Genomic DNA, 27564 nt, shown 5'->3' with positions numbered 1-27564 from the left:
AATATTGGAAGAAGTTTTTAATTTCGACTGAGTCGTGGCTCACGTGCACGAGTCGTCCTGTGTCTTGGTCTGCGACTTGTGGATAGATTGGAGAATGAGAGATAGCGAAGACAAGACAAGAGGAGCCGGTCTTGATTTCGCGTATCTCTGGCCCCAGACAAGTCGATGGTCAACTGATAAGAAACGAGCGCGGCACGAATCCGATCGAGGCCAACAGGGTCTTTTTCTTTCTTCTCCTCGCTCTTGATTGGGGGCTTTGGGGTTCTATTGCTACTCGTACTGCTTGGGTGTTACTCTTCTGGACATGCCCGCTGACTGGCGACTGCAACCTGCTGGCTTCGGTACGATTGCTGGCTGCTAAGTCGCTTGCCTGCACCTGCAACCCGCACCCGCAACTGCACCAGTCCAGCAACTGCGAGCCACACACACTCTGCAACATCCATCCCGCTCTTTCTATCTCAGTTCTGGGCCTGCACCGATTCTTCCCATTCTTTCAGCTAATCAGTTGCTACTGTCTGCGTTGAGATCTGGAGAACACCCTGATCTTGTCGTGTGCGGCCTTGAACTGCTGTACGCTTGCTCAACCGGAACCCCTCCACTCTCAGCAATTGCTTCCCAGGACCGTTTAGCCTGGCGGATCGATCATTTGTGTCCATGTCTCGTTTCCCGGCCTCAGTCGTATGGAGATCCAGATTCCTTCGCCGTCCGTCTTTTTAAAGCAATCTCCTGTCCTTACACCCGCACCGACTGTTCCACCAAAGCGGCCAGCCGTTGCGAAACCCAAGGCAAATGCCACCTCAAGGGCCCCCAACAAACCTGCTTTGGCGGCTCACGATGGCGCTGTAACAAAACCAAAGCAAAGCAAGAGTCGAAATGGTACGTTGCTGTCCAAGTGGAAATTTCGGTCATTGCAATTCATCCGAGCACCCTCGCTGACACTCTTACCAGGTTGTATGACATGTAAAAAGAAGAGATTAAAATGCGACGAGACCAAACCTTCCTGCGCCCAATGCCAGAAGAGGAATGTCGTTTGTGAAGGATACAAAAAAGATTATAAATGGCGAACCTTCGAGGAGACCACTTTCAATGCGAAGCCTGCCAACAAAAAGAAAGCCTTCCGGTCGAATTCCTTCGCTGTCAATCACCATGGCGCCCAACCGCTCAATATCGCTGGAGCCGGAAGAGCAGATGCCCGACACGTTGGTTTGGAGGAGGCGCAACCAGCACAGACATGGTCGCCAGGCCTCCACACCGCCTTTACTGCGGCCACTCATGCCTTCCAGGACCAGGTGCAGCGTCGGGGTTCGTTGTCGAGCCCAGAACAGCAAGCAGATTTCAGGCCAGAGACCGACCGTTCACCACGTCTCAATCTGAGCCCCGGCTCGGTCTTCATGCCTGCATTTGATTCCGAAGGCATCTCGCCTGGTCTAGCCTTTGGCGAACACATGGATCGGTACAACTTCCACGCAAGTCTATCTGCTACAGAGAACAATAGTGCCAGGTCATTCTCCTCTGGGTCTCCACAACTGTTAGATCTTCTTCTGCCAGGGACAGACTTGAATCAACCGCCCGACCCATCAGAACTACGGCCTCCGATGTCTCCATTACCATACCAACCGGACTCAAGTGTAAAAGGGGAAGACGATTTTGATGAGGAGATCCTCCGTTCGAATGCCATGGGCAACACAGCTGGAATGCCTGCCACACCACTGACAACACCCCTCGACCCCACCACTTCAAGTTGGCGAGCCTTTCGAGCGGCTTCACCTACACCCAGTGAAGGGTCGAGCTCTTCCTCCAAGTCCAGCGAGCTCACAATTCTTGCTCGACCGTCGTTGGATGCTTCTTCTCCCGAAATGCTTATGCTCCGCTTTGATAAGCAGACATGCGGTATATTATCTGTCAAAGATGGCCCGACTGAGAATCCCTGGCGAACGTTGGTCTGGCCATTAGCTCGCGAATCTCCAGCTTTGTACCATGCCATCTCGTCAATGACAGCATTCCATGGCGCCCATGAAGATCCTCTGCTACACACACCAGGCATGGCACACATGACGAAGTCAATCAAACGTCTAGCGGTTGAGATCCAGAACATGCGACTTGACTCAGCCCTCGCAACTTCATTGGCCTTGGCGTTCAGTGAAGGTTGGGACAGCCACGTCAGCACCGGCGTGCAACATCTACGGGGCGCAAAAATCATGGTCAATAATGCCATGGTCAAGCATCGACGAGATATGCAATTAGGTCAAATGACAACCCAGGACGCCAACAGACTCAAGTTTCTGTGCAACACCTTTGTCTATATGGATGTCATCGCTCGCTTGACATCTTTGGAGGAGGCATCTGAATTGAATTTCGAGGAGATACTTGCCACAGTCAACACTCCTCTCGGAGACCAAGTTGAAGTAGATCCACTCATGGGTTGTGCAACGACCTTGTTTCCTCTGATCGGCTGCGTTGCGAACCTCATCCAGCGCGTTCGCAAGACGGAATCCAATTCCCTCACGTCGGTTTCGTCGGCCATGGAGCTGAAGGAACAACTACAGCAATGGCAAGTGCCGAGTGTTGTGATGTTTGAACGTCCCGAAGACCCAAACTCTGAGGTTCAACATTCGATCCAGACAGCTGAGGCGTACCGCTATGCTACATTGCTGTATCTGCACCAAGCCGTCCCTGAGATCCCAAGCGATCCGGCACCCATGCTAGCAAAGAAAGTACTTGTCACTCTGGCGTCGGTCCCTTTATCTTCCCGTACTACGATTGTCCAGATATTCCCGCTTTTTGCGGCGAGTTGCGAAGTTACCGATCCGGACGATCGAAGCTGGGTTATGCAGCGATGGGCGGCAATGATGACACGCCTGAAGATCGGAAATGTCGCTGCTTGCTGGAGCGTGGTGCAAGAAGTGTGGAGCCGACGAGATACCTACGAGAGTGAGAAGGCGAATCGTTTGCTTCAACGATACAACTCGCGCGGCGTACCTGGCGGCAATTTCGTGCCACCTGTCATGAATATGCCACCAGGGCTGAAGAGGAAGGCTTATACCGTTGACAGTGCCAACGAAGATGGATTCTTCAGCCAAGGGCAGTGTCAGCCCCATCAAAATGCGGATTCTGCGGATTCTGCAGATTCAGCTGGATTTAGAGCAGGAGAACGCCTTGACCCAAGCGGAAGAGCCCTCAAGCGACGAGTTACACTTGATACGATGAGTGGTGGCCTACCTATGTCCATGTCTAGGGGGATTGGTGGTGCAGGCGGATTTTCCTTGCCAACGTCCGGCGCAGGGGGGAACTTCTCTCGGCGACCAACGGGAGATATCACTTCGCCAGACCAACTTGAGCATGAGTATACGGTGCGGGGACAGCTGCATTGGCTTGGTGTCATGGCAGACCGTCAATGGGAAGGTATGTCTTTGCGCTTGTTGTTTTCATTGTCCTTGCATTTGTGTGCCGTAATGCTTTTCCCTCCCTTGTTTTCGCGAATGTGCCATTGTCATTGTGCCCTGAATATTACTGCATATGCGATTTCCCTTCGCATTCCCATTTGAAAATTCACTAACCAATCACGATGTGCAGTTTTTCTCGGGTGACGAAATTGCCGCCGCCCGACAATGGATCTGACTCTGGCCTACATAAGAAATGTGCTTTTTGCTCGTCGACTTTACACCTGGACTGGTCGATCGATTCTCTCGTTGGCGATGTTGGTGGAGATAATGTCTGCTGTCTTTGGAGATACCGATCCTGGGAGAGTGAGGTCGATTCACCTGCTTCATCCTCACACTTTTCGATACTCCGTTGCTGTTGCCAACTTTACTTACATCCACTGCTCCATGCGCTCTTCGCAGGGCTGCCAGATCCATCCATTGGAACTCTGGAGATTTCTCCCGGTCACTTCCACTGCTGTTACCGTTGCTGCTACTCGAAGCAGAATCAGTGCGGTCACTGATGGACTGACGTCGGCCATTCTCCACGCTTGCCAGGTAATTGCGCATGCTGGCCGTATACTCGTCCAGCTCGGCGCTCTGGGATATCTTGGACATGGGTGCCGGTCTGACTGCCATCCCCGAATTCTGACCATTGGTCATGCCCTGGGTCTTACGCCGATTGCTAGTCGCCGGAGGCTCTGTTGAGGTTGTGGACGCCCTCATGATGTTATGTTCTGAAATGTTGTTTGAGACTGTCGCTTTGGATTTCCTGGACAGGTGGCGCGGATTCTCTGCAGCCCTCGTGATTATATCTGTGCTTCTGGCGAGAGACGGCGTTGTTTTTTGAGGAAAGGATATGGAAAGGGTGGGTTACATGCGGCGCCTATGTTGATGCTTTCGAATGACTGTACGAGCGAGGCGTTTACACCGGATGAATGATCGGTCCTAGTGCGGTTGCATATGGATGAATTGTAGTTATCGAGAATGGCGTCTGAAGCGTCGCAATGGTATATTGGCGCAGAGGCAAGATCACGAGCAAGCCTAGATGATGTGGCGTGTGTTGCAGGGCGTGAAGATGTGTCGCCAAAGGGTAGAATCAATAAAATGCTGCTTTAGGTTTCTGGATCCATGGAGTGAGGGCGAGCAGATCCAAAACAGAGTAATGACTTGCTGTTGCGTTGCGGCGGCAGCCCGAGTGCCCTGGTCCCAGGATGTTGGAGCGCTGCGGCGACGTGCAGCTGTCTCAGCCTTGTTTGCTATGGGTTGGATTGGGGCTGAAGACGGTGCAGATGCTACTTAAGCGATGAAAGCACAAGGCGGGCGAATGCGCAGGGACTCGGCGAGTAAGACCTTGGTGCTGTGGGGAAGGAGAGGTCTCCTGGCCGTGTATCGATATTCTTGGTCCAAATAGGTAATCCTTTGGTCGTCTTCGGTGGCGGCAATGGCCGCCAAGTGCTGACTTGATGAAACCGGTGAGGTCGCCGTGGTTGTTGCTTTGGCAGGCGAGAAGAAGGTGCCCAGGGAGGTCAAGGTCAATAGTAATAGTAGGAGTTGTTGTGGTAGTAGCGGTAATACACACTGGAAATGATGATATGTCAGGAGACTTGAAGTTGGACTTTGGATGATTGGTGTCATCTCATGTCATAATGCCATTGTTTCTTTGTAAAGGGAAAAAAGGATTCTCTTGGCAGAGAGTCGTTTTCTTTTTTGGAATTATCTCGCGGGACCGTATGTTCTGGACGAGAAAAGCGAAGAGTGGAAGAGTGGAAATGGGTCAAGATACTCCGTAGGGGGTGTAGAGAGAAGGCAAAGAAACAAAGAGTAGAGATTATGGAGCCGCCCTCCCTGTGAAGTGGAATCGTTCTTCTTTTCTCTCGAGAGGGGAAAAATTTTCAGGATCTCGAGGGGACCGCTTTTGCTTTTCGGAGCAAGGGCAAGGGCACGGCAGGCCTGAGAAGGGTATGACCAGGCGGCTGTGGGTAGTGTAGGAGGGCGGGAGTGGGAAGTAAGGTATACTGTGCGTGACTGTGGTAGTGAAAAGTAATAACTGTGATCGATTGTTGTGTGTAAGCGGTTGAATGAGACGGGAAGAGGGAGAGTGTGGTAGGGGTGGGTGGCGGGTGGTGCAATATGGGAGTGGAGATGCCAAAGAAAGTCTCTTTTGTTTCGCGGAGGCCGCCTACTCGTTAGTTACCTAGGTAAAGCCAAGGCAGAACAAGAGTACGAGTGAAATGAGAGAGAGAGAAAGGCCGTGAAAGGCTTGCGTGAGTGCCCGGCCTTCCTTTGAGCTAGGCTTGTTCTAACTTAGGTCAAGGGCCTCATCAGGTGTGCTGATCGAGCCACTCGCAGTTACGGGCAGCCTGAGGCTGATGGGGGGAAAGGGAAGTCATGAGAGAAGAATGGCATCATAGCACAGCAGCAACAAGAACCCATTCGAGCCATCTACGTTACACAGTCCATCTGCAGTCGGGTCACAGTCAACAGGGCAGGGATGGAATACCCCACGGCTCGGCATAATCGTCGTGTCAGGTGGGCGGAGGACAGGATGGGATTGGATTGTATTGTACGGAGTACGAGGACAATGGAAGCACAATTGGTGGAACCATAACTCCGTACACCTAGAGTCGTTTGGCGAACTTGTGAGGGAACAATAATGCCTCCCCAGTCCGTCCGACTGCAGGATAGGATTGCGTGATACATGAGCCTTGCAGGCCTGGTCCTGCTTTTTGCGGGAAGTGCGGAAATCCCACGGCCATACGGCGGTCGCCGTGAGAGGAAACAGGACTGTGCAGTATGTACAATGACGAAAGGGGGAAGTCTTGGGAATAATCAGTTGTGGTGTCCCAGGGCTGTGGCCATTGGACTGGACGGGCGGTGGACTGTGGAGAGTCACAGAGTGCATGATGTTAGAGGCGCAGATTTGCATGGTTGAGGTTTTGCAGAAAGGAGATAGAATGGCGAGGGACTTGTGGAGTGCCTCGTACAGGAAGGAGTGTCGCCCGTTGGAGGGTCATGGTAGATTTGGGAAGGGAAAAAGGCAAGGGAAGGGATATCTTTGCATTTAAATGCAGCTTTGTCCCTGGAGGCCCATCCTTTCTGACAAGAGGTATACTGTGAGTGACTGTGGTAGGCTTACCATGGCCCAGACCCAAACCTTGAGAATGCCGTCCTATGCCGTTCAGAGGCTGTCATGGATCCGATCATCATGGGTTCCTGGAGATCTGATGGGCTGGACCTTTTTGACAATTCCGTACGAGTACAGTCTGTTGATGGAGGTTCGATTGCTGTGTGTTCGTATACTGTGTGACTGTACGGAGTAATCCGTAAAGTCTAGTCAGTGCTTGACGACGGAGATGCCTGGATATCGGAACCAGCTCTCATGAGCTGATGAAGAACTAACACAGGATGGACTGTAGTGCTGGTTTAGTTTCCGTGTTCGCAAAGATGTGGCAGGCCGTTCCTGCGCCTTTGTACCTGACATACAGTACTTCTCCTCATGGGAATCTGCAACCTCGAGCTGGAGCGGTCAATGTATGCCGTGGTGGCCGTGGTGGCCGTGGTGGCCGTGGTAGCGTTGACCGAGAGAGCGAGTGTGGGGGATGCAGAACTCTTACGAGTAAGTCAAGGGATTCCTTTGCTTGATTGAGTTTGGTGCAATGTTTAATAAGCAGCGACCGTTGAGCGCCCGAGAGCGCCCGTGAACATGCCTAGCTCGCTGATGGTATTGCCGAGATGTCTTGAGCACTGGCACCGAAGGATTCGAGGATCGCTCCCGTCGACACGTGCGGTGATAGCTGCGAGAAGAGTTGAGAGAACGGACAGCACGAAAGTACGGAGTAGTACTCTGTGGGCAGTGCTGACGAGTGCTCAGAAACCAGGCATGTCTGACAAAGTACTTGACAGGATCCTGAGCGATTCGTAGAGCAATTCCAAGATATTCGACCTGTCAAGGTATTTGAATTATGCTCACTACACTGGCGTCTTCGTCATGTTGAAACCCCTTCTCTTCTGATACATCGCCATTGTCTTTATTCAGTAAATTCTCACTAATAACAACGACTGAAGTCTCTCTGACATCAACCCTTCGCATCTCAAGACTCAGAGAGTTCTTGTCTCTGCGTATGTAATAACATATTCAACCAAAATCGATACCAGTTTGCTCTTGGAGGAGCTCAACGCTGCGAAACATCCCACTCTTATCTCTTATCAAACGAAACCCCTCCAGGCCCCTCATTATCTCGCGGTAGCCTTCCCATCACCCTCTCGCATTTGTATTGTCTGAAGGATCTTTCCCTCTCTGGCATATTGTTCCCTCGACTGTCCCAATCAGATTCCATTCATTCCACTGATCGCGGGTATCTTACTGGCCCTTATACTCGCATATCCGACAATCTCTTGGAGAAGACACATGCTGACGCGGGTCTGTCTTCGCATCGGTCCATACGCGTTGTTTGTTCATGCGGGTTTCCGAGCTGCCTGGCAAGAATTCAAGCCACGGCAACAACCTAGGTAGGCGCAATGCTAAGATTTGCTGGCTGTCCATCAAGTAGTATATATCTTCCTGTGCTCTGCCCTCATTTTCCGAGCTCCGAGCCGTGATTCTCTTCCATCAACCTCCCACTTCCACCTGTCACAAAACGCTGTGCAACGAACGCCCTACTCCGTACAGCTTCCCGAGAAATCTCACGAAACAGAAATCCCGCAAAAATGGGCTCTCAAGCATTCCAACATTTCAAAAATGCGCAGAAGGAATTCAAACCTCCCTTGATCGCCAACGAGAACGCCTATCTCGGAGACGTTGTTAGCAGTGAGAAGAACGACCCAGAGAAGCCCATCAGTGCCGGATTTTACAGACTCGAGAAGGGCACACCTTTGGTCTACACCTACCACTATGATGAGATGAAGATCATTGTGGAAGGAGAATTTGACATCAAGGATGAAACTGGTCAATCGGTTCATGTCAGTGCTTGACTCGTGCAAAGCCTCCGAACCCATCTTGCTGACTCAACTTCTCTAGGCCACCCCCGGCGATGTCTTCTATTTCCCCAAGGGCAGCAAAATCACATTTACCACTGACAGCTACGGCTTGGGTTTCTACTGTGGTCAGCGAAAAGAGGGTGGCGCCTAGACGCGGGCAAATTATGTGAAAGGAAATATTGTTGGTCATGAAATAGTCTTCAAAATTCAAGCTGTTTCTGTTCGATGCAACAGACAAAGATTCTAGCTCTTCCTTGCTTTCTGACCCCGACGCCATGATTTGGCCAATCCAAAAGATGCAAGCGACGCCAACATGATGAGAACAATCAATGGTATCCAGCTCCAATCAGGTGCACCCTTACGATCATCTAGTCAAAGAGACTCATTGGCCGGTAGACATTGTTTGATGAACTCCTCCAGGTCGTCGATTTCTTCCGGAGCAGCAGAGTGAGGGAGACCCCTGGTTCATCGTTAGCCATGGTTTCTACCTTGATGTTGGCGTCTACCATACCTATACGTCTTGAACTCGACCTTATGCCCCAACTCCTTTCTCAGGAATTCCGCTGTGTGTTGACCCCACTTGTATTTGACCACCTCGTCCCTATCACCGTGACCCATGAAGAAAGGAGTATCTTTGTTCACCTCATTGGCCTCTTTCGCAAGCTCTTTCACTTTGTCTGCTAGCACCAGGTAACAGCTCAAGCCAAACACACCTCCCAGTTTGTGCGGCGTTGTAACACCAGTAAATATAGACATAGCACCGCCTTGCGAGAATCCACCGAGCACAATGCGGTTGGAAGGAATCCCAGCTGCGATCTCGTCCGTGATCAATTTCGTAAAGGTGGCTCGACTTCGGAGGATTCCACGTTCGTCTTGCTGTTGGTTCAGATCTGAAAACTCTGCCTGTATTTGTTTGCAGCGCACGTCAGTTCAGAGGTCCAACATTGAGATACGGCAGGAGGCTGCGCGAGGGGGGTGCAAACATCGTCGCGGCGTCTTACGATATCATACCAGCCGGGCATGCTCATTCCCATATTCTAAGGCCAACAATCAGCATTTCTTGAACTCCAGTCTGCATGCTCACCTCCTCTTACCACCGTGATTGGTATGTTGGGTGCATTTGGAAATATGAACTTGACGTCCTCAAACTTGCCGCGTCGTCGCCATGTTTCAGCAAGAGATACCCTTCAGCCACTCAGCGTTTGACCGTAAAGAAACCTTTAGGCACTCACCATCCGGCGCCGCTGTAGATGCCAAGTCAGCCTTGCGTACAACCAGTGAGACCCAGTGCCTACCTATCGCCCAGCCCATGCGCCATAATGATTGTCGCCGTGTGCTTCTTTAGCGCAGGTACGACCAAGGCATGTCTTCCTGCCATTCCGAAAGTCTTGAAGATGGAAAGAAAAGGGTTCAACGCCGCGCAGGAAGAAAAGATCTAGTAGTCCAGATACAATCTCAATGGAAACCGAAAAATGCACCTGGTGTATGTATGTACTGTGATACTGAAGACACTGCGGGCAGTATGTCGCGCGAGGCAGTTCCCCACGTATCGGAGTTTCAACTGCATTTCCTCCGAGGCTCTTCCTCATTGGGTCCACCGACCGCCAAGGCTTTATATGCACAATGAACGTGAACAACCTCACTGGCAATCCGCCGACCAGCTTCGACATCAACCACAGCTAGCTAGGACGGAGTGAGCAGGTTACAGCTTGTCTTTCCTCCAGAGCCCACGTCTTTTCCGACTTTCGAAACTTTTGTCCCGCAGATCTCCGATCAGCAGGCTCTCCAACACCACACAACCGGACTGGTGACTTTATTTTCAATCAGGCCATTCTGAGCAAATCCGCTCGGAAATCAAAGACTCGCCCAACATGGATCAGGAGAAGCTCAAGCGCATGCAGGCGCAGGTGCGAATTGGTACGTCCGATAAAGTTGTGGATTTCAGCGTTCATTGTGCGCAGCTTGCAGGAATTGACTAAACAATGTGTGAACAGGGTATGCATAGCCTCCACATTCTTCATTACCGACCAAAGCTTTCCCCGGTCTCGGAGGTCGTACTCAAAGTGCTGGGGACCAAGACTGATGAAAAATGACAGAGGCAAAGGCACACCGAGAAGAAAGACCAAGAAGGTCCACAAATCCTCTGGCACAGATGACAAGAAACTACAAACGTCGCTAAAGAAGCTGAACGTCCAACCCATCCAGGCGATTGAGGAGGTCAACATGTTCAAGGAGGATGGAAATGTTATCCACTTTGCTGCACCGAAGGGTACGTTTTCCACACAACACCGAGGGGGGAGAAATTCGCGTGCAGAATAGCTATAACTAACGGTGGGAAAACCTTATAGTCCACGCATCCGTCCCCTCCAACACATTCGCCATCTACGGCAACGGCGAGGACAAGGAACTCACCGAACTCGTACCCGGCATCCTGAACCAACTCGGACCCGACTCACTCGCCTCGCTGCGCCGTCTCGCCGAGTCGTACCAGACCTTACAGAAGAAAGAGGGTGGTGAGAAGAAGGAGGGCGAGGACGACGACGACGAGATTCCCGATCTGGTCGAGGGCGAGAACTTTGAAGGCAAGGTCGAGTAAAGACGGGTCTAGATACACACGTCGAAACGGAATGTGCTCTAGCCATTTGAGACAGACCGGATCCGAACCGAAGATTGGTGTGAAATTGACCAGAAGACCTCACACTCTCAGCTGCATGGAACAGTAGCCAGTTTTTGCATGGGATTGTCATGGCGCCGTGGGAAAGCCCAAAAACTACCATCCAATGTACGAACCATAAAAAGCACCAATGACCTGGAATTGCTTTCAAATTGAACTGTTGAAGGCTTCCGACCTCACTCATAGTATGCACCGCGTATGACTATGCCGCAGTGCTGTATATGTGTATATTCCTTGACGCCGTTGCTTTTTCTAAGCCTCACGAGTGCATGAAACAACCCCATCATCTCGCTGAATGCAGAGGCTACCTCCCTCCGCAAGCCGCCCACCCGTTTTGATTAACCCCCAGCATCCCAAATCAATCATCCTTGATGCCACAAAAGTCTGTCCCCAAACAGTCGTCAATACGATGCCAAAAGGACCAGTACCAGCCATTAGCCGGATCCCATGTCCCGTCATCCTTGACCAACGGCCCTTCTTCTCCAACAAAGCCTCCAGTCGTCCCGGTCCCGGTCCCCGTCCCCGATCCTCCACCCTGCTTCGTCCCACTGCCCACCACCAACCGCACACCGGGTATGCTCCTGACAGCCCGTTCAGCGAACGTCGGCTGCGGCGGCAGCGCCTCAGAAACTGGCCTCAGCACCGCCTTTTTCACTTTTATATGCGTCATGTACTCTGATCGACTCGGCTGTTGGACTGTGATCTCGTGGCTCGGCAGATTCGGCACAGAGCGCGAGCGCAAACCGCCCGCACCCGTAGATTGCTGTGATAGTAGAGGCTCGGTCTCCATCGCCGTCGCCGTTGCAGAAGACGCGGTCGTCGATGTGATTGATTCTTCATCCTCGGGCTGCCCATATTGTCCATCCGGCATCGTATGTCCTCTCGGCAGCGTCTGTAGCGCTCTCTCGAATCCCGCGATCGCAGAATCTTTGCCCGCGCCGGTTGCCGCGCTGAGTGTCCTCGCCTTGCCTTTCCTTCCACTGTCCCCGGCTGACAATAGACCTGACGTCAAATTTTCTTGCCCCACCGGCCCCTTGGGCAACGCAACATCCGCCGCTGGTCCTCGTCCCTGCCACATCTCGCAGTGCACCATGTATCCGTCGATCTCGAGCGGACTGTAAAAGCACGCCCGCTCCGCAGCCTGGTAACTGTCGAATGTGACTTTAATCCAGTGTACTCCACCGCTGTAAATCCGGCTCTTGCGAATCGCTTCTCTGGACAAATTCTCGCGGACCACGACGGAGGATCTCGTTAGCCCGAGCGGTGAATTCGACGAGAGAAACAGATTTGGGTCTTCGCGCGGGTAGTCCTCGCAGATAAACCCTGGTGTGACGATGGATTCGAATTTGCTCAGGACTTTCCACTCGGAAGATTTGCCTGCGTAGCCGTAGAGTAGACATTCCGTGGGTATGGACTCAGGTTCGACTGGCGCGGTGTCGCCGGACGGTGTGATGGATGTGGTGGTCTTGGGGTGCTCCTCCTCTTTCGCTTGTTCTTTGGCAAAGAGCCGGCCGAACTCGGCGACTGCGGTGTTTTCCTTTTGTCGGACGGGCGTCGTTCCGGTTCGTGCGCGAGGTGTGCGAGACCCGGTCGTGCGTAGACTACGGTTGCGTCCGAATGGGCCGGTTTCTTCGGGTTGGCGGGCGTTGCGGGCGGAACTGGAGCTTGTCAGTCTTGGGATGTGTCGAAATAGCACAGATAGACCTACTCTGCATACCGATAGCCCCAAGGTAGAGTGTCACCCTTTTGATCCCTCGCGCGTTCCTCGGGGAGGACTGAATGGATCTCCATGATCCAGCACGATCTGTTGGACTCCACTCACCAGGTTGGCCACGGGTTAAACCTGTTTGATGGAAGTTGAGCCGTTACAGAGCTCGAATTGCGTGTGCGGGCAGGATTTGAGGCTGAAAATAACAGGAGTTGGTCGATTTGACTGGTGGTGGTGAAGGCAAACGCTTCAAATTGGAGACGAATAAACAAAAAGTCCCCCATGCCGCAGCCTTGTGGTAAGGCTCAGCCTCGTCAATGATGACTAAGCCATTTCCCTGTCTATCCTTGTCTTGCGTTCGTTGTTGCTACAGAATTACGTTCACCTAGACTCTCCTCTCATGTTGGAAGACAATCATGCATTACGAAGTGATTACATATGCCCTACAAACATCCTCTTACTTGAACATGTGTCTGGAATCGGGGTTTCGCTGGGAAGATCGAATAAATCTCTGATCGCCTCCTCATGCGTGGGACGTCCCGTTGGACGCAATAGCAGTTTTATCCACATTCTCTTTGCTCTTCTCCTCCTGCTCTTCATGCTTGGCCTTCAACTCACCCAACTTCGTCTCGGCCACTTTCTTCGCATCCATATCCATTGCCTCCATCCACGCCGGGTCAATCGCCTCGACGGTCAGATACGGCGACGGATCTTCCTTGTTCACAAGTGCTTTGACTGTGCCCATCCCCAAGAAAGCCCACATGTTCTTCTTCCCCGGTCCTAGGTACTCAATTTCATAGTCCTCCCACCTCGGCTTCCTGATTGTCTCGATGTAGTGCAGAGAACTACCTGGCCAGACGGCGTTGACCCGCCCTGTTTCATTATTCTTGTACCTGTACACAATTACTGTCAGTCAGCCCGTTCTTAACGTCCCTACGTGCAGCCGTCTACAGAGGGTTTCGGGCAGGAAACGATATACTAACCAGGATCGACACTCCTCCACCCAAACAGTATGCTTGACCCATTCCTGACAATGCTCATTAAAGGCATCCGTAACTTCTTGCTTTGGCGCCATGCTACAGATATACTCTGATTGGATCTTCTTGATCATCTCCAGTGCGTAGTATGAGACGTACATCAAGGGGCCCATGACGCTTCCGTTTTCAACTGGCCAGTTGGGGCCTATGAAAGTAACAAGATTGGGGAAATCGGGGATCGCAAGACCGAGATATCCCTCAGGGCAGACCTTCCATTTGTCGGCGAGATCAATTCCGTTCTGGCCCACGATCGGGAACCGAGGACGGTAAGAGACGTCAAAGCCTGTCGCACATACGATTGTGTCTACTTCGCGATGGATGCCGTCTTCCCCAATGACACCGGTTTCGTCGATCTTCGTGACTGGCGTGAAATGCACGTCCACATTCGGCTTTTGGATCGCCCTGTGCATTCACGTTAGAATTGGTATGAAACAATGCCACACATGATCTTGACAGCTCACCAAACAACGACAAAGACTAAAGAGATGACTCACTCCATATAAGGATCGCCTGGCGTTACGCGGCGACAACCAATACCAAAAGACGGAGTAAACCCCTTCAACAGCCTCTCATCCTTGAGATGCTCAGCCGTGCGGGCCTTCAGCGCAACCTGGCCCTCGGCCTGGGCCTTTGAATTCTTATAGAACGTGCCCCAGAGACCATTGACTTGATCCTCGATGGACTTGGCATGCTCGACGATCTTATATGGATCGCGAAACTCGGCCTTCTGCTCCGGCGTGTATTCGTGATTGGCGCCGAAATTATTCGCTATCTGAACGAACCAGACGCCTAGTATAAGGAGTCAGCATAGAACTGACATGTCGGGTACACGGAAAGATTTGTGCTCTCCAATGGATGACATACCTGTCCTGACAAAAACGTCAATATGCTTCGCATGAGGCTGCATATTCGGCACCGTCTGAATACTCGAAGCCTTCATCTTCGTCAGCACACTTACACTTCCGTGAGCCAGGCCGTGTCAACTCACGCCCGAGCCGATGACCGCCACTCTATCCTTTTTCCACTCTTCAGCCTGATAATTCTTGGGCCAGCGTGCAGTATGGACGATGCGTCCCTTGAACTTCTCCATACCCTCAATATTCGGCCATTTGAAGTTGTTCAAGATACCAGTCCCGTGGAGCAGAACATGGCACCGATCTTCGAACAGCCTGGTCGTACCGTCAGGGTTCGTCTGTTTCAACTTGACGAGCCACTCCCCAGTCTGCTGTTGCCAGTAGCACCCAACGACTTCGGTGTTGAAGGTCATGTATTTCCGCAGCCCCCACACTTCGCATACTTTGTCCAGGTATTTCCAGATATCCGGCGAATAGGAGAAGAAACGAGGCCAGTCAGGCTATGGAATAGGATGTAAGTTGCCGATCACTGACGCAAAGGTTTATACACCTTAGCGAAATGACTTACATTCAGGGCAAATGGAAATGTATAGGCATGAGATGGGATATCGCACGCTGCTCCTGCTTCTTGTCAATGACAATATACGGACTTGCCTTCAGGGCATCCACACTCGTCTCGGACACAGAAGGCATTGACGATGTACGTACCAGGATATCTGGGAATGGTCAGTATATGGGCAAATGTACAGACGCAGGAGCGTGTCATGTTTCGTGTTTCGTGTGGGATTTGGGATTAAAACTCGCACAAATACATACCGATTCTCCAGCCATGTCCCTCCAAGGTCTTCATTCTTCTCGTAAATGACATGCTCAACATTCTCGAGGTGTTTTTGAATGTGGTAAGCACTGGGATTCTGTCAGTTATCGCCGATACGGCTTGATCTTGTGCCATACGTACTTCATTATCCCAGTGACACCTGCCCCGATAGAAAGCACACGAATCTTACGAGTGTATGGTCCATGGAGGACGATATCTGGAAGACTTTGCTTAGTCACGGTCCACCAGAGCAGATACGCAGGGAACGGAATGACGAGGCCTCGAATAAGCCGCGGCCTGTGGTATTGCTCAACTCAGAAGCAGCTTCCACCTACCTGGGATTTCATAGTCTCCACGAGGCACACCATTGTTTGCATACCCTTCCGTTGACCAGTTGGCCATCATGTTGATGTCTGGTGCCATCCTGTGTTCTGTATATTTAACCTCTAAATGTGGCTAGGAAAGGTGAAATGTGAACGGAAACAATCAGTCGGGCAGGCTGCTGGGGTATATATTCGGCCCCAAGCTTCGATGCGCAAGGTCAATCAGCCGCGCTGACAACGAAGTTAGATAAAACAACAGGAATGGAAAGCCATGCGAGAGGAGCTTTGACGGTTGTATGCTCCCTTTGATGATCTCTCATTGTGCCATTACCTCGGATACATTGCGCGGCTCCTTTGCATGGAAGGACCCCCTCCCACCAGAACCGCGGTAATGGATGATCCCGTCCCAGACTGCGAATACTCCAACAAATCACGTTTGAACGTGCCCTATCGCCCCTTTCGAGACCCAGTAACGACTGATCCCAATGATGCCATCATTTGCTGGTAACGATCCATCAAACCATGGGAGGCACAAAGTGGAGAGGTCTGTGCAGAAATGCGGGGGAAGAGCATCCCCGGAGGACGCCCGCCGAGGCCTTCAGGCTTGTGTCTGACATGAGACGTCTATGTCAGAGTAAGACCACCTCAAAGGCCGAGTCACACATACCTAGACACATGTCTCCCTGACTCGAACTTGTCTAGGCACGACCTAGAAATAGATATGGCGTGTAAGCTTCGATGAGCCACATGACTCGAGGATTAGTCTTCTGTCCCGAGTCTTGTGACTTTCATTCCCTTTTCAGTACGTCCCCTGCAATGGCAGATCCCGAGAGCTCCGACCAACTGAGATTGTGAAAGATCCTTCTGGCAACACCCAATTTTGCTGTATCACCGACCAATAACTGAGATCCTTTCGTGTCAATGTAAGATTGACCGTTTGACTAGCACCAGCTTCAAGCTCAACTTTGGTGAAGTTGCGAAGTACTCTGACAGGGGTCTCGATGAGCTCTCCTGTCGAGGGCTCGCGTATTGACGGAGGGAACCCAACATATACTTGGACGACTTCTTTTCCTTTCCGGCTGCCGGTGTTGCTGATGCGTAATTGGACATTGACATGCTCCTCAAACAAGGCCGGGTTGCCGCCTTCACCACCGCCGGCTTGGCTCAGGTCCTGCTTGAGCTCATACCCATCTGGGTAGGGATATTTTCCTTTCTTGACTTGGCTAGCGCTGGAAATGTAAGGATAGACGAATTTCGTCAGCTTCGAGAATTCTTTGGGAAAGAGGGCGCTCTCAACATCGGGGAGTTCCTCATTGAGATTCGGGGGGGACAGAGATTCCGGCCTTGGTGAAGGAAGTGGAGATTTGGCCTTCAAGCTCGTGATAGCCAGATCTGACAGCTCGAACGACGTGTAGGACAATCCGTGGCCGAAAGCATACCGTGGCTCAATATTGTGCTTATCGAAGTGGCGGTAGTCAATGATCAGGCCTTCTTTGAAATCGACCTGTGGTATGATGCCATTGGGGTAGTAGAGCACAGGAGCGCCAGGACCATAGTCATCAAGGCTCTTCCCAAGTGTATATGGGAGTCGACCAGATGCATCGGTTCGACCGAAGAGGATATCAGCAAGTGCATTACCACTTTCCTGGCCAGGTAAATTGGCGAACAGAATCGCTTTGACAGATGGTAGGTCGGCGAATTCCTCGATGAGCACGGGCCCGACTGAATGAATGACGACCACGACCGGACCACCACAAGCCTCTGCGACGTTTCGGATCAGGCGAGTTCCATCTTTCTGAATTTCGAGGTCATTCCTGTCTGCTCTTTGAGATGCCCAGATGCGATGGCCTTCACCAGCATCTGCATTCCCAAATACAATGCACAGATCTTGTTCCTCTAGAGTGCTCTGAAGACGCGAGGAAATACTGTTGGTGACCGAAAAGGTGATATTGACAGCTGACTCGTCGAAGCTTGCATTCAAGGCTGATAGCGGGTCCACGAGGTATGTGAACTCGGTGGCTCCCGAACCCCAGCCAACAGCAAGAGTTCCTTGATTGCAGGCCCGGTCATCACAATAGTTTGGACCTTTACCCGGACCAGCATCCTCACCGATGATGGCGACTTTCTTCTGGCTGGCGTCACCAAGTTCCGAAAGCTTGGGACTCAATGGGAGGAGCGAGTCCTCGTTCTTTAGGAGCACGGTACCCTCGCTTGCCACTTGTCGGGCGATATCACGACTTTCATCATTTTCAGCTTCAATAAATTGATTGACGACGACTTTGGGTTGCTTGGTGCTGCTCCCATCGTGCAAGACACCGTACTCATCGTCAGTCCACGACGAGAAATTCGGCCCTTTGGACGTCCAAGAGTCTTGGCCCAGTTGAAACCATGCCGCAACGATCCGGGCGACCATGTCATTCAGCCTCGACATTGGTACTGAACCGTTCAAGGCCGCGAGAGTGAGCTGATCACCGAAGAGTGGCTTTCCGTTTCGCCAGAAAAGTCCATCACCAGGCATAGACATATCTAGACCAGCAAGGGCACTGGCCACGCCGCTTCGCTGAGCCAACCAGTCCGACTGAATGAAGCCTTGGAATCCCATCTCATCTTTGAGGATACCATTCATCAATTTGCTATTGGCACAAGCATAGGAGTTGTTGACCATCTGATAAGAGCACATAATTGACGCGACACCTGCGCGGATGCTCTCGGCAAACGGCCAGGCGTATAGCTCATGAAGGGTTCGATCGTCGATATTCGAAGACAGTGCTTCTGGTAACCCCCACTCGAAAGACTTGCGGAAATGTTCTTGCTCATTGCCCACGAAATGTTTGGCGGTTGCGATGATACCTTGAGATTGAATGCCTTGAATCGTCTCATATGCAGCTACTGCTTGCAAGACTGGATCACTGCCGAAGCCTTCCCAAACCCTACCACCAGCGGGATTTCGACCCAGCGGGCCCATTGCAGGACCCAGGAGCACATTGACGCCTTTGAGCTTGGCTTGGCGAGCATGAGCGGCACCTCGTCGACGCATGAGATCACGGTTGAAGGTGGCACCCACGGTGATGCCCGCAGGAAATGAGGTAGCATGATCAGCAAAGCGGATGCCGAGGGGGCCGTCTTGAAGACACAGTCCAGGAAATCCGGCATTGACAGCAGGAGCAGTGTTCCCGACACACAAGTCCATAGCCCATCCTGTTCCAGTGGTGATGTTGACTTTCTCAACGAGGCTCATACGATCAACCAGCTTCTGAGCCTTGTCATAACTGTCCTTCCATGATGGTAGGGAGCCGCCTCGTGGAGTTGGGTACCATGGTGGTGATTGGCCATTTATCTGACCCTGAGAGTAGACCCAATAACCACCTCCGCCGATAACAGAGGCAAATATCGCCAGAACAAGGACTGAAACAGCAATGTATGTCTTTGTGAGCTTGCGCCCACCACATATGCGGCTAGTGACGGAGTTTGAAGAGTACTTCAGTGCCTTGCCCGTGCTTGAGCCAGTGGGGTCCAAAAGGTGGCCATCGCTTGGAGAGCGTGACTTGACATCTTCCTCCGACAGATCTCCGTCGTCCACATCAGCGATTGAGGTGTTCTCTTGAAGAGGCTGATATCGGGGGTTCAAAGCCGACATCTCTTACGATGTCTGCAGAGCTCTAGGATTTTAGAAGAGCACCAGGCCAATCAATTCTCAACAAGGAGGTCGTCTCCAGCAGCTAAGGACGCGTTAGGAGGGTAATTCGCGGTGTCGGAGATGCCAATGCCAATAGAGTGAGAGGAGAGGGAGGTTGGCGTATGAGCAGCCGAGGCCGAGGCAATCGGTAGTGGAGATCGGGGAGATGGAGGTGCAATGGCGAAGCAATGAGAGAGAAGCACAGCTCCGATGTGGCTAGGTAAGAGAATAGGATCGGAGTATAGAAGAAACGTACGGAGTATGGAGTACCTTAGGTAGGTAGGTAGGAATGAGATAATGGTTGAGGAGGTTGATGGTTTTCCAAGGTGCCGCTCCGATCTGATCTGGTGGTTGAAATTGTGAGCACACAGCTTGGTGTCGCAGGTCGATCTTGACTCTTTTATTCTTCGCTCGGTCCCTCACGCCTTCCGTTCATCATTCTCTTTCACTCTCGCCTGGTCAGTCGGTGAAGAACGACGCCCAGTTATTGTCGTTGTTGCTGCTCCTCCTCCTGCCAGTCAGTGACTCGTCGCGGCTCACCGAATCCAAGCGCCGTCCGCAGTTTGCTGCCCCTCCCCACTCAACCACATTTTGTCCTACAGATTCACTCAAACCATGCTGGCTTCTTCTGCTTTCAAGAGAGTTTCAGTGCGAAGATTGGCTGCTGGTGCTTTGGCTGTACGAGCACCGTCCTCAGCCATCCGGCAGTCACCAAGCCTCACCTCTCAACGACTCGCCCGACCTGCACCAGTCATGGCTTCATCCTTCTCGACCTCCGCCGCAAAAGGCTTCTCTATGCCGTCAAAGGCTCCCGAGGCCGCATACGACCCCGAAATTAAAGATATTGCTTCCTACATCCACAACTACAAGATCGATTCAGACCTTGCCCTTGATACCTCCCGTTATATCCTCCTCGACACCATCGGCTGCGGTCTTGAAGCCCTCCGCTTCCCACAATGCTCGGCTCTCCTCGGCCCGACTGTTGAAGGTACAACAGTGCCCAATGGAGCTCGTGTTCCAGGCACACCATTTGTGCTCGACCCTGTTAATGGTGCTTTCAATATTGGTGCTATGATCAGATGGCTGGATTACAATGACTGCTGGTTGGCTGCAGAATGGGGTCATCCGTCGGACAACCTAGGTGCAATCCTGGCAGTGGCCGACTGGATCGCACGAACAAACAGAGCCGGAGGTAACCTGGGCAATGGCAAAATCCCTACGATCCGAGACGTCCTGGAAGGCATGATTAAAGCACACGAAATCCAGGGATGTTTGGCTCTGGAGAACTCCTTCAACCGAGTCGGTTTGGACCATGTCCTGTTGGTCAAGGTTGCCTCCGCAGCAGTCGTCAGCAAGATGCTCGGACTGGACGAGGGTCAAACTGCGGCTGCTGTTTCTCAAGCTTTCGTCGATGGACAGGCTCTACGAACCTACCGGCATTCTCCGAACACCATGTCCCGTAAGTCTTGGGCTGCTGGTGATGCTTGCCAGAGGGCAGTCAACTTGGCCCTCAAGGTCAAGAATGGTCAATCAGGTGTTCCCACGGTTCTCTCTGCTCCTGTCTGGGGCTTCTACGACGTCTTATTCAAGGGCAAGAAGTTCGAGTTCCAACGTCCTTATGGCTCCTATGTCATGGAAAATGTTCTGTTCAAGGTGTCATACCCTGCTGAGTTCCACTCTCAAACTGCCGTGGAGGCGGCACAAAAGATCTACAAGATCCTCGCAGATATGGGCAAATCGGCCAAGGACATCAAGGAAATTACTAACCGCACTCACGAGGCCTGCATCCGTATCATCGACAAGCAATTCAAGCCTATGGACAACTTTGCTGACCGAGACCACTGTGTTCAGTATATGGTTGCAACAATGTTGTGCTTCAACCGTCTGGAGGCTACGGATTACGTCGACGGTAGCGAGGCTGCTACCTCGCCTTTGGTCGAGGACCTCCGGAAGAAGATCAAGTGTGTTGAGGATCCTCAATTCACCAAGGATTACCATGACCCCGCTCTGAGGACGATATCCAATGCTTTGACAGTCACGCTGAACGACGGAACTGTCCTGGATGAAGTCGTCGTGGAGGCACCGCTTGGTCACCGTCTCCGACGGGATGAGGCTAAGCCCGAGATTCTCTCCAAGTTCAAGAGACACCTGGGTCATCACTACCCTGAAGCTAAGATCCAGGAGCTTCTTCAACTGTCCACTGACGCCTCCAAGCTCGACTCGATGGAGGTTGACAGGTATATGGATCTCTATGTCAAGGAAAAGATGGAGTGGTAAGGATGATAGAACCTGAAATTGGTTTGCATGACTATGATCCCCCAAAATTGGCGAATACTGAAAACAATCTGATGAGCACGGAATTAATCTTGGTCTATTCGGTGTAGATAGGAAATGTGAATTTTGAAAATGTGCCTTGCCGATAGTGTCTGGGTTCAACATGGAACGAAGTACTATTGTGGCTGCTCAATATCGGTGTATCATATTCCAAATTCGAGCAGGAAATCTCGTTGGAATATTCAAGACTTACTGAGGCTTCCAAACTCCCTCTTGGGCAAGACCTTCTCATGAGCACCTTTGCCCTCCCACGTCCTCTTCCACGCCCAAGCCTCATCTTTCTCCCTGCCATTCGACTTACCGTCCATAACGTTGACCACGTACCTTCCAATATTGGGCAGGAATTTCCAACTGTGAAACGATCCCGCCGTGGCAAAGTACAAGTTCGACAAGCGAGGGTCAGGATGCTGTGTTATCAACTGATTTTGATCTGGTGAGACGGCGTCCCAGCACAGCCGCCAGTCGTCAGGTGTGCGACCATTGCGCAGAATCTCCGGAACACGCTGCCTTATGATCTCAATCGACTCCCTTTGCAACATCTCCGGTACAGCTTTTTGATCAGGCTCGGGAACAGAGATTTGTTGCCCTGTGTCTGAATGCACCTTCGTGTTCAGAAAGGTGTTGGAGTTCGTAAACTTGAAGAATCGTGCCTCATTCGTCGGCGGCATGACCTCTCCCTTGGATCCGTAGATCAGCACAGGCATCTGAGAGTAATGCTGTGCTTCTGCCTCGGACAATTTGAATGCCGCGACACATACGCCTGCAGCTTGCATTTGCCTCTGGATACCATCTTCCTCGCGTATGTTCATCTTCTGTTCTAGTGGACTCATAAGCCAAGGTGTCCACGCACCCGTGGCGAGCAGGATCTTGTCGCCGGTGAACAAGCGTCCATCAGCTGTGCGCACGGCGGTCAATTTGTCGCCTTCGCACACAAGCTCGACAACTTCTCCTACCTCATAGTGCACACCTGCTTTGGTTGCCTCGTGCATCATCGTTTCAACGGCAGCACAGGCATCCGCCCACCCCGCGCTGGAATTCGTGTACGCTTTATCATACCCGCTTGTGTCTATGCCCGCCAGAACGCCGCCCCATTTGGATTTGACCTCGTCGAGCGATATATCTGCCGAAGTGTCCGGCCGCCCACTGTCGCGGAAGTTCTTGCGTATTCGCGCCGACAGGTCGCTGTCCTTCTCGTCCAGGGCGACCCAGCCTGTCTGGTAAAAGTAGCGTGATATCAGCGGGCTGTCTGTCCAGTCCCGCATGGCCTCGTAGGCGAGGTCCATGTAGAAGGGTTTGCTGTAGTCGGCGCGGACAATCTTGTTTATGTCGGAGGACGCGGCAGCTGGGGAGGGTGCAGGAGCGCGGTCGAGCACGGTGATGCGCGATGGCGTGGCATGGCTTTTGGAGAGATGGTATGCTGTGCTGGTTCCAAAGATACCGGAGCCGATGATCAATATGTCGCTGGTCGAATCCACGGAGCCCATGGCAGACCATCTGGTGTTCTTGACAAGATTATATTATTGTTGATACTGGTGAGTGTCTTGGTCACGCCGAGCACGCCTAGGTACTCCTTACTCCGGGTGTACGTTGATGCAAGTGGCTGGCTGCACCCGGGACATTAACTGCCGATATCTGCGGGCCAAGGATGCCGTGGAGCCAATGGATTAAGCCGCAGCCTCCTCAAGGTACCCCCGTCATGCCCCCAATCCAAGGTCTTGAATCTGGAGAAGTCAGCCTACGGATGCCTCGGTATCTTTTCTCCAAAGCCCAACCGAAGTCCATCGCAGGCTGCACGATATGATGAGGGCGGGCACAGTGCGGGTGGAGATGGGTTGGTACCATCATGTACCGCTGCTTATGGTCTTTTCTGGGTTCCCTTCCTTATGTCTTCCTTTCAGCTGGGCTTCTAGATTGCTGCATATGGGCTGTTCTGCCTTTTCATTGATATTGTAGATACTGCGGGAGGACTGCCGTGGATAGATAGAGCGCTGGTCTTATTGGGAAACAATGGCCCTCGGTAAGCCCAACCCACCACGCTTCTTGTTCCGAACGACGGATGACCATGGCCATGCTAACCATGTCTTCTGTACAGCGACAGCAGCAGCAGTCGCAGCGGGCGGCTGGGCCGCAGCGGCTTACCTCGATGCGAAGTTCCACTTCCGCAAGGACTTGCAGGCCATGAATAGACTAAAACGTGGAGAGAAGGACTACGCCCGTGTCGTAAAGGAAGACAAAGTCAATCTATGGTACGTTGTCGAGGAGACATGCAAGAAACACTGGAACAGACGGGCGATATGGTGGCGTCAGCGGTCCTACACGTTCGGCGAAATGCACGACGAATGCCTCCGTTACGCGCAGTGGATGTTGGACCAAGGCGTGAAACCGGGCGAGCTGGTCGGCATGTATCTCACGAACTCGCCGCACTTCATGTTCGTGTGGTTCGCGTGCATGGCCGTCGGGGCGGCGCCGGCCTTTATCAATTACAATCTCGAGGGCAAGGCGCTTTTGCACTGTCTGGATGTCTGCCAGACGAGGCTGTTGATCGTGGATGACGACGCAGGCTGCCAGAAGCGGATCAACGAGAGTCGAGCGGACATCGAAGCAAGGGGAAGCAAGATCGCTGTCCTCGATGGCGCTCTCAAACGAAGCATATCGTCCAGGCCGGCGACGAGACCAGGCGACGAACTCCGTGCCGGCACAAAGGGCAGTTTCCCTTACTGTCTGATCTACACGAGGTGAGTCTTTTTAGTCAGACATGTTCTACCTGTGTCAAGCAGTAACTGATTGCGTTCAAAGTGGCACAACAGGCCTCCCAAAGGGTTGCGCATTCAATCTCTCCCGCATCTGGCTCATTGCCGGCCCGACGATGCCCATTTGCGACGGCGTCCCGGGCGTCGATCAATGGTACAACAGCATGCCCTTGTACCACGGAACCGGGGCAATATCGACCTCCTGCGCGCTTTTACAAGGCCTGTCTGTCGCCATTGCTCCAAAGTTCTCGGTCTCGAGGTTTTGGAACGATATCCACGACTCCGGGTCCACTTTCTTCATCTACGTCGGCGAGACGGCGCGGTACCTGCTTAACGCGCCTCCGCACCCTCTCGAGCGAGACCACAAATTGCGTTGTGCGTACGGCAACGGGCTACGTCCGGACGTGTGGGAGAAGTTCCAAGAGCGGTTCAACATCCCCGAGATCGGCGAGTTCTTCAATTCAACCGAAGGCATGTTCAGCCTGTTCAACTACGACAAAGGTCCATTTTTCCGCGGTTCTGTGGGTCATCATGGATTACTCTTCCGCACCATCCTGCGCAACGTGTACATTCCCGTCAAGATCGACCACGAAACGGGCGATATCTGGCGCGATCCAAAGACGGGTTTTGCGCAGAGAACTTCGTACGATGAGGGTGGTGAAATGATCGTTGCGGTTCCGAACAAGGAGGCGTTCCAGGGGTACTGGAGGTCGCAAGCTGCAACGGACAAGAAATTCTGCACCGACGTGTTCAAGAAGGGCGATATCTACTATCGGTCCGGCGATGCCTTGAGACGAGATGGTGATGGCCGCTGGTACTTCTTGGACCGATTGGGCGATACGTTCAGATGGAAGAGCGAGAATGTGTCGACAGCCGAAGTCGCACTGACGATTGGCCAGTATCCAGGCATCGCGGAGGCGAATGTCTACGGGGTGCTGGTGCCGAATCACGAAGGACGTGCCGGTTGTGCAGCGATCCATCTCGATCCGAACCATAAAGGTGCCGCGGTGGATTGGAATGATTTGCTGAAATATATGAGGGCGCGGCTGCCGAGGTATGCGGTTCCTGTGTTCTTGAGGATCGTCAAGGCGAGCACGCATATACATAACCACAAACAGAACAAGGTGCCGTTGAGGAAGGAAGGGGTTGATCCGAAACTGGTGGGCACAGAGATGAAGGAGGGGAAAGACGATGTTTTGCTGTGGGCGCCTCCGAAAGGCGATTCATACGTCCCGTTTACGGAAAAGGATTGGGAGAGGTTGGAGAGGAAGGAGGCCAGGTTATAGATATGATAGGCGCATGATAGGCGCGCGGAGTTGGTAAAGACATACAATTTGATACCTACCTACCTTAGGTATACGAGCCTTGTTTGGGGATGGATGGATGGATCGTCCAAGTTAACTTAGCTCCCACTCTTCAACCCATGCTGTGACTCGACCCTCTGCCTGCCTTCTTCCTCCGTCCTTCTCTGCACGCTCTTCATATCAGCCTCCCTCTCCGGCTTGAACACATAGATAGGCCATTCACATCCCACCGTCCTCTTCACCGCCGTCGGCAATCGTCTCCAAACAGCCGGCGGCATTGGGATCAGTATACTCGTCCGATCCAACCAGTCCTTATACCGGACCCAGGTGTCTCCATCCGGCCCGTCCTTTTCAAACCTTTTCTTCGCGCCAGGCCGTTCCTGCAGCGTCAAGCCCGAGACGAAAAGCAACAAGAGCGTGAGGAAGACCGCGCCCAGGATAGTGCTGTACTGGGCCGCGGACGCGTCGCTGTACGACGGGATATACCCGTACGCGCTCGGCGAGATGGCGAGCGTGAAGATGGCGAATTGCACGACGATCTCGCCAAAGTAGTTCGGATGTCGGGACCAGGAGAACAAGCCTACATCACAGGTGTTGCGGGCGGTGGCGTTGTCGGTGTTGTTGCTCGATGGGGCGTGCACTGATGAGCGAGATTGAGATCGGTATCGGTACTTCTGCACGTCGGCGACGGCTTCTAGCAGGAAGCCCACGGCGTACATGATGATTCCGACGATATCCGCAGCCGTGCCGAATGCAGGTTGGCGGCCGTGAGACGTGACGCGTGGGGAATTCAGGATCGTGACGGGCAGGCTGACGGTCCATACCCAGAGGGCTTGAAACATCCAGAAGCCGAGGAAGGGGAAGAAGCGCGAGCGCTTGTCGTCGAAGCGAGTGTCGTGGCCGGTTTTGAGGATGCGGAAGAGCAGGAAGCCCGAGAGGCGGAGGGCCCAGAGCGCGAGAAGTATGGATGCAAGGATCTGGCGGGCCGTGTGGGTTGGTGAGAGAGACAGCGTCAGGATGGAGAGGATGATGAAGTTTGTGCCGCCCGCGAAGTCTGACATGGGGTTAGTTAGGTAGTTGAGCGTATCGACATGTGATCTGGTGGCCTAATGGATGGTGAGAAGAAAAGTCCTTCCCTGGCTTTTGAGGATGTATGGAAAGACTTCTTCGCTTCAACTTGAAGTAGACGCAGGGGAAGAGAGAGAGGGAGAGAGAAAGACACGCGACGGATATTGTGGTGTAATGTAGGCTTACCCGTCAATTTGTCGAATTGGCATGTGAACGCGATTGAGAATCCGAGCAATTGATATGCGAGGGTCACGAGCAGCGTGATGGCGAGATAGTAGTCGTCCAGGACGTGGTGGACAGCCATATTGCCTCTGCTGGTTCTGATCTTCTTCGACAGAATGAGGGCGAGGGTGGGTGGGATTTAGTATGAAGTCCCTGGCTACCTCGAAGGAGACGAAGTTGCACAGAGAACCTCGCAGTGCCGGTCTCAATCAAGCTTGGAAGCTGAAAGTCCAACAATCGCACAAAGTCCTCGACCCTGCGGACGTGTAGATGAGACGCCGTGGACGTGTCAAACTTCCGAAACACTTTGTTCGACTATCCGAAGCGAGACTGGGAGTCGGACACATCTTATGGATAACTGTCCCAGAAGCATCGAGTTCAATTCCAATGTGAAAGTG

At 52.5% G+C, this 27564-nt stretch overlaps 12 protein-coding genes across 13 annotated transcripts; 5 read left to right on the top strand and 7 right to left on the bottom strand.

The window, feature by feature from the left end:
• The first annotated feature begins 124 nt into the window (after positions 1-124).
• PV05_05780 (uncharacterized protein) lies at positions 125-4537 on the top strand. The gene is made up of 3 exons (XM_013462320.1): positions 125-876; positions 949-3402; positions 3574-4537. The coding sequence occupies exons 1-3, from the start codon at positions 681-683 to the stop codon at positions 3585-3587; spliced, it is 2664 nt and encodes an 887-aa protein (XP_013317774.1). The 5' UTR covers positions 125-680; the 3' UTR covers positions 3588-4537.
• On the bottom strand, positions 3659-4145 carry PV05_05781 (uncharacterized protein; the record flags this gene model as incomplete). The annotated part of the gene is made up of 2 exons (XM_013462321.1): positions 3659-3738; positions 3812-4145. The coding sequence occupies 2 exons, from the start codon at positions 4143-4145 to the stop codon at positions 3659-3661; spliced, it is 414 nt and encodes a 137-aa protein (XP_013317775.1).
• A 3376-nt stretch (positions 4538-7913) lies between the features above and the next one.
• Positions 7914-8720, top strand: PV05_05779 (uncharacterized protein). The gene is made up of 2 exons (XM_013462319.1): positions 7914-8381; positions 8440-8720. The coding sequence occupies exons 1-2, from the start codon at positions 8130-8132 to the stop codon at positions 8548-8550; spliced, it is 363 nt and encodes a 120-aa protein (XP_013317773.1). The 5' UTR covers positions 7914-8129; the 3' UTR covers positions 8551-8720.
• Positions 8577-9912, bottom strand: PV05_05778. Of its 2 annotated transcripts, none has more exons than XM_013462317.1 (6): positions 9695-9912; positions 9632-9643; positions 9494-9584; positions 9383-9436; positions 8911-9302; positions 8577-8859 (listed from the first exon to the last, which is right to left on the bottom strand). In XM_013462317.1, exons 1-6 carry the CDS (start codon positions 9775-9777, stop codon positions 8772-8774), a joined length of 720 nt encoding a protein of 239 aa, XP_013317771.1. In that variant the 5' UTR covers positions 9778-9912; the 3' UTR covers positions 8577-8771. The 2 variants fall into 2 exon arrangements, with proteins under 2 accessions (XP_013317771.1, XP_013317772.1); XM_013462318.1 differs by having other exon boundaries at positions 9401-9436.
• A 358-nt stretch (positions 9913-10270) lies between these two features.
• PV05_05777 (nascent polypeptide-associated complex subunit beta) lies at positions 10271-10995 on the top strand (the record flags this gene model as incomplete). Its single annotated transcript, XM_013462316.1, has 3 exons — positions 10271-10316; positions 10504-10668; positions 10748-10995. The coding sequence occupies 3 exons, from the start codon at positions 10271-10273 to the stop codon at positions 10993-10995; spliced, it is 459 nt and encodes a 152-aa protein (XP_013317770.1).
• Positions 10996-11225: 230 nt separating this feature from the next.
• On the bottom strand, positions 11226-13005 carry PV05_05776 (uncharacterized protein). The gene is made up of 2 exons (XM_013462315.1): positions 12782-13005; positions 11226-12731 (listed from the first exon to the last, which is right to left on the bottom strand). The coding sequence occupies exons 1-2, from the start codon at positions 12862-12864 to the stop codon at positions 11432-11434; spliced, it is 1383 nt and encodes a 460-aa protein (XP_013317769.1). The 5' UTR covers positions 12865-13005; the 3' UTR covers positions 11226-11431.
• A 299-nt stretch (positions 13006-13304) lies between these two features.
• Positions 13305-15894, bottom strand: PV05_05775 (uncharacterized protein; the record flags this gene model as incomplete). The annotated part of the gene is made up of 10 exons (XM_013462314.1): positions 13305-13674; positions 13765-14220; positions 14313-14607; positions 14683-14752; positions 14807-15172; positions 15241-15293; positions 15381-15388; positions 15489-15578; positions 15631-15706; positions 15825-15894. 10 exons carry the CDS (start codon positions 15892-15894, stop codon positions 13305-13307), a joined length of 1854 nt encoding a protein of 617 aa, XP_013317768.1.
• Positions 15895-16611: 717 nt separating this feature from the next.
• On the bottom strand, positions 16612-19449 carry PV05_05774 (uncharacterized protein; the record flags this gene model as incomplete). Its single annotated transcript, XM_013462313.1, has 1 exon — positions 16612-19449. The coding sequence occupies one exon, from the start codon at positions 19447-19449 to the stop codon at positions 16612-16614; it is 2838 nt and encodes a 945-aa protein (XP_013317767.1).
• A 334-nt stretch (positions 19450-19783) lies between these two features.
• Positions 19784-22035, top strand: PV05_05773 (2-methylcitrate dehydratase). The gene has a single exon (XM_013462312.1). The coding sequence runs from the start codon at positions 20104-20106 to the stop codon at positions 21763-21765; it is 1662 nt and encodes a 553-aa protein (XP_013317766.1). The 5' UTR covers positions 19784-20103; the 3' UTR covers positions 21766-22035.
• On the bottom strand, positions 21847-23345 carry PV05_05772 (uncharacterized protein). The gene has a single exon (XM_013462311.1). The coding sequence runs from the start codon at positions 23304-23306 to the stop codon at positions 22005-22007; it is 1302 nt and encodes a 433-aa protein (XP_013317765.1). The 5' UTR covers positions 23307-23345; the 3' UTR covers positions 21847-22004.
• A 248-nt stretch (positions 23346-23593) lies between these two features.
• On the top strand, positions 23594-26005 carry PV05_05771 (uncharacterized protein). Its single transcript, XM_013462310.1, has 3 exons — positions 23594-23839; positions 23915-24557; positions 24619-26005. The coding sequence occupies exons 1-3, from the start codon at positions 23830-23832 to the stop codon at positions 25856-25858; spliced, it is 1893 nt and encodes a 630-aa protein (XP_013317764.1). The 5' UTR covers positions 23594-23829; the 3' UTR covers positions 25859-26005.
• On the bottom strand, positions 25975-26937 carry PV05_05770 (uncharacterized protein; the record flags this gene model as incomplete). Its single annotated transcript, XM_013462309.1, has 1 exon — positions 25975-26937. The coding sequence occupies one exon, from the start codon at positions 26935-26937 to the stop codon at positions 25975-25977; it is 963 nt and encodes a 320-aa protein (XP_013317763.1).
• Between the last annotated feature and the right edge of the window lie 627 nt (positions 26938-27564).

Source organism: Exophiala xenobiotica, assembly GCF_000835505.1.
Source record: "Exophiala xenobiotica strain CBS 118157 unplaced genomic scaffold supercont1.3, whole genome shotgun sequence".
NCBI lineage: Eukaryota > Fungi > Ascomycota > Eurotiomycetes > Chaetothyriales > Herpotrichiellaceae > Exophiala > Exophiala xenobiotica.
This window is presented reverse-complemented; position numbering and strand designations above follow the sequence as displayed.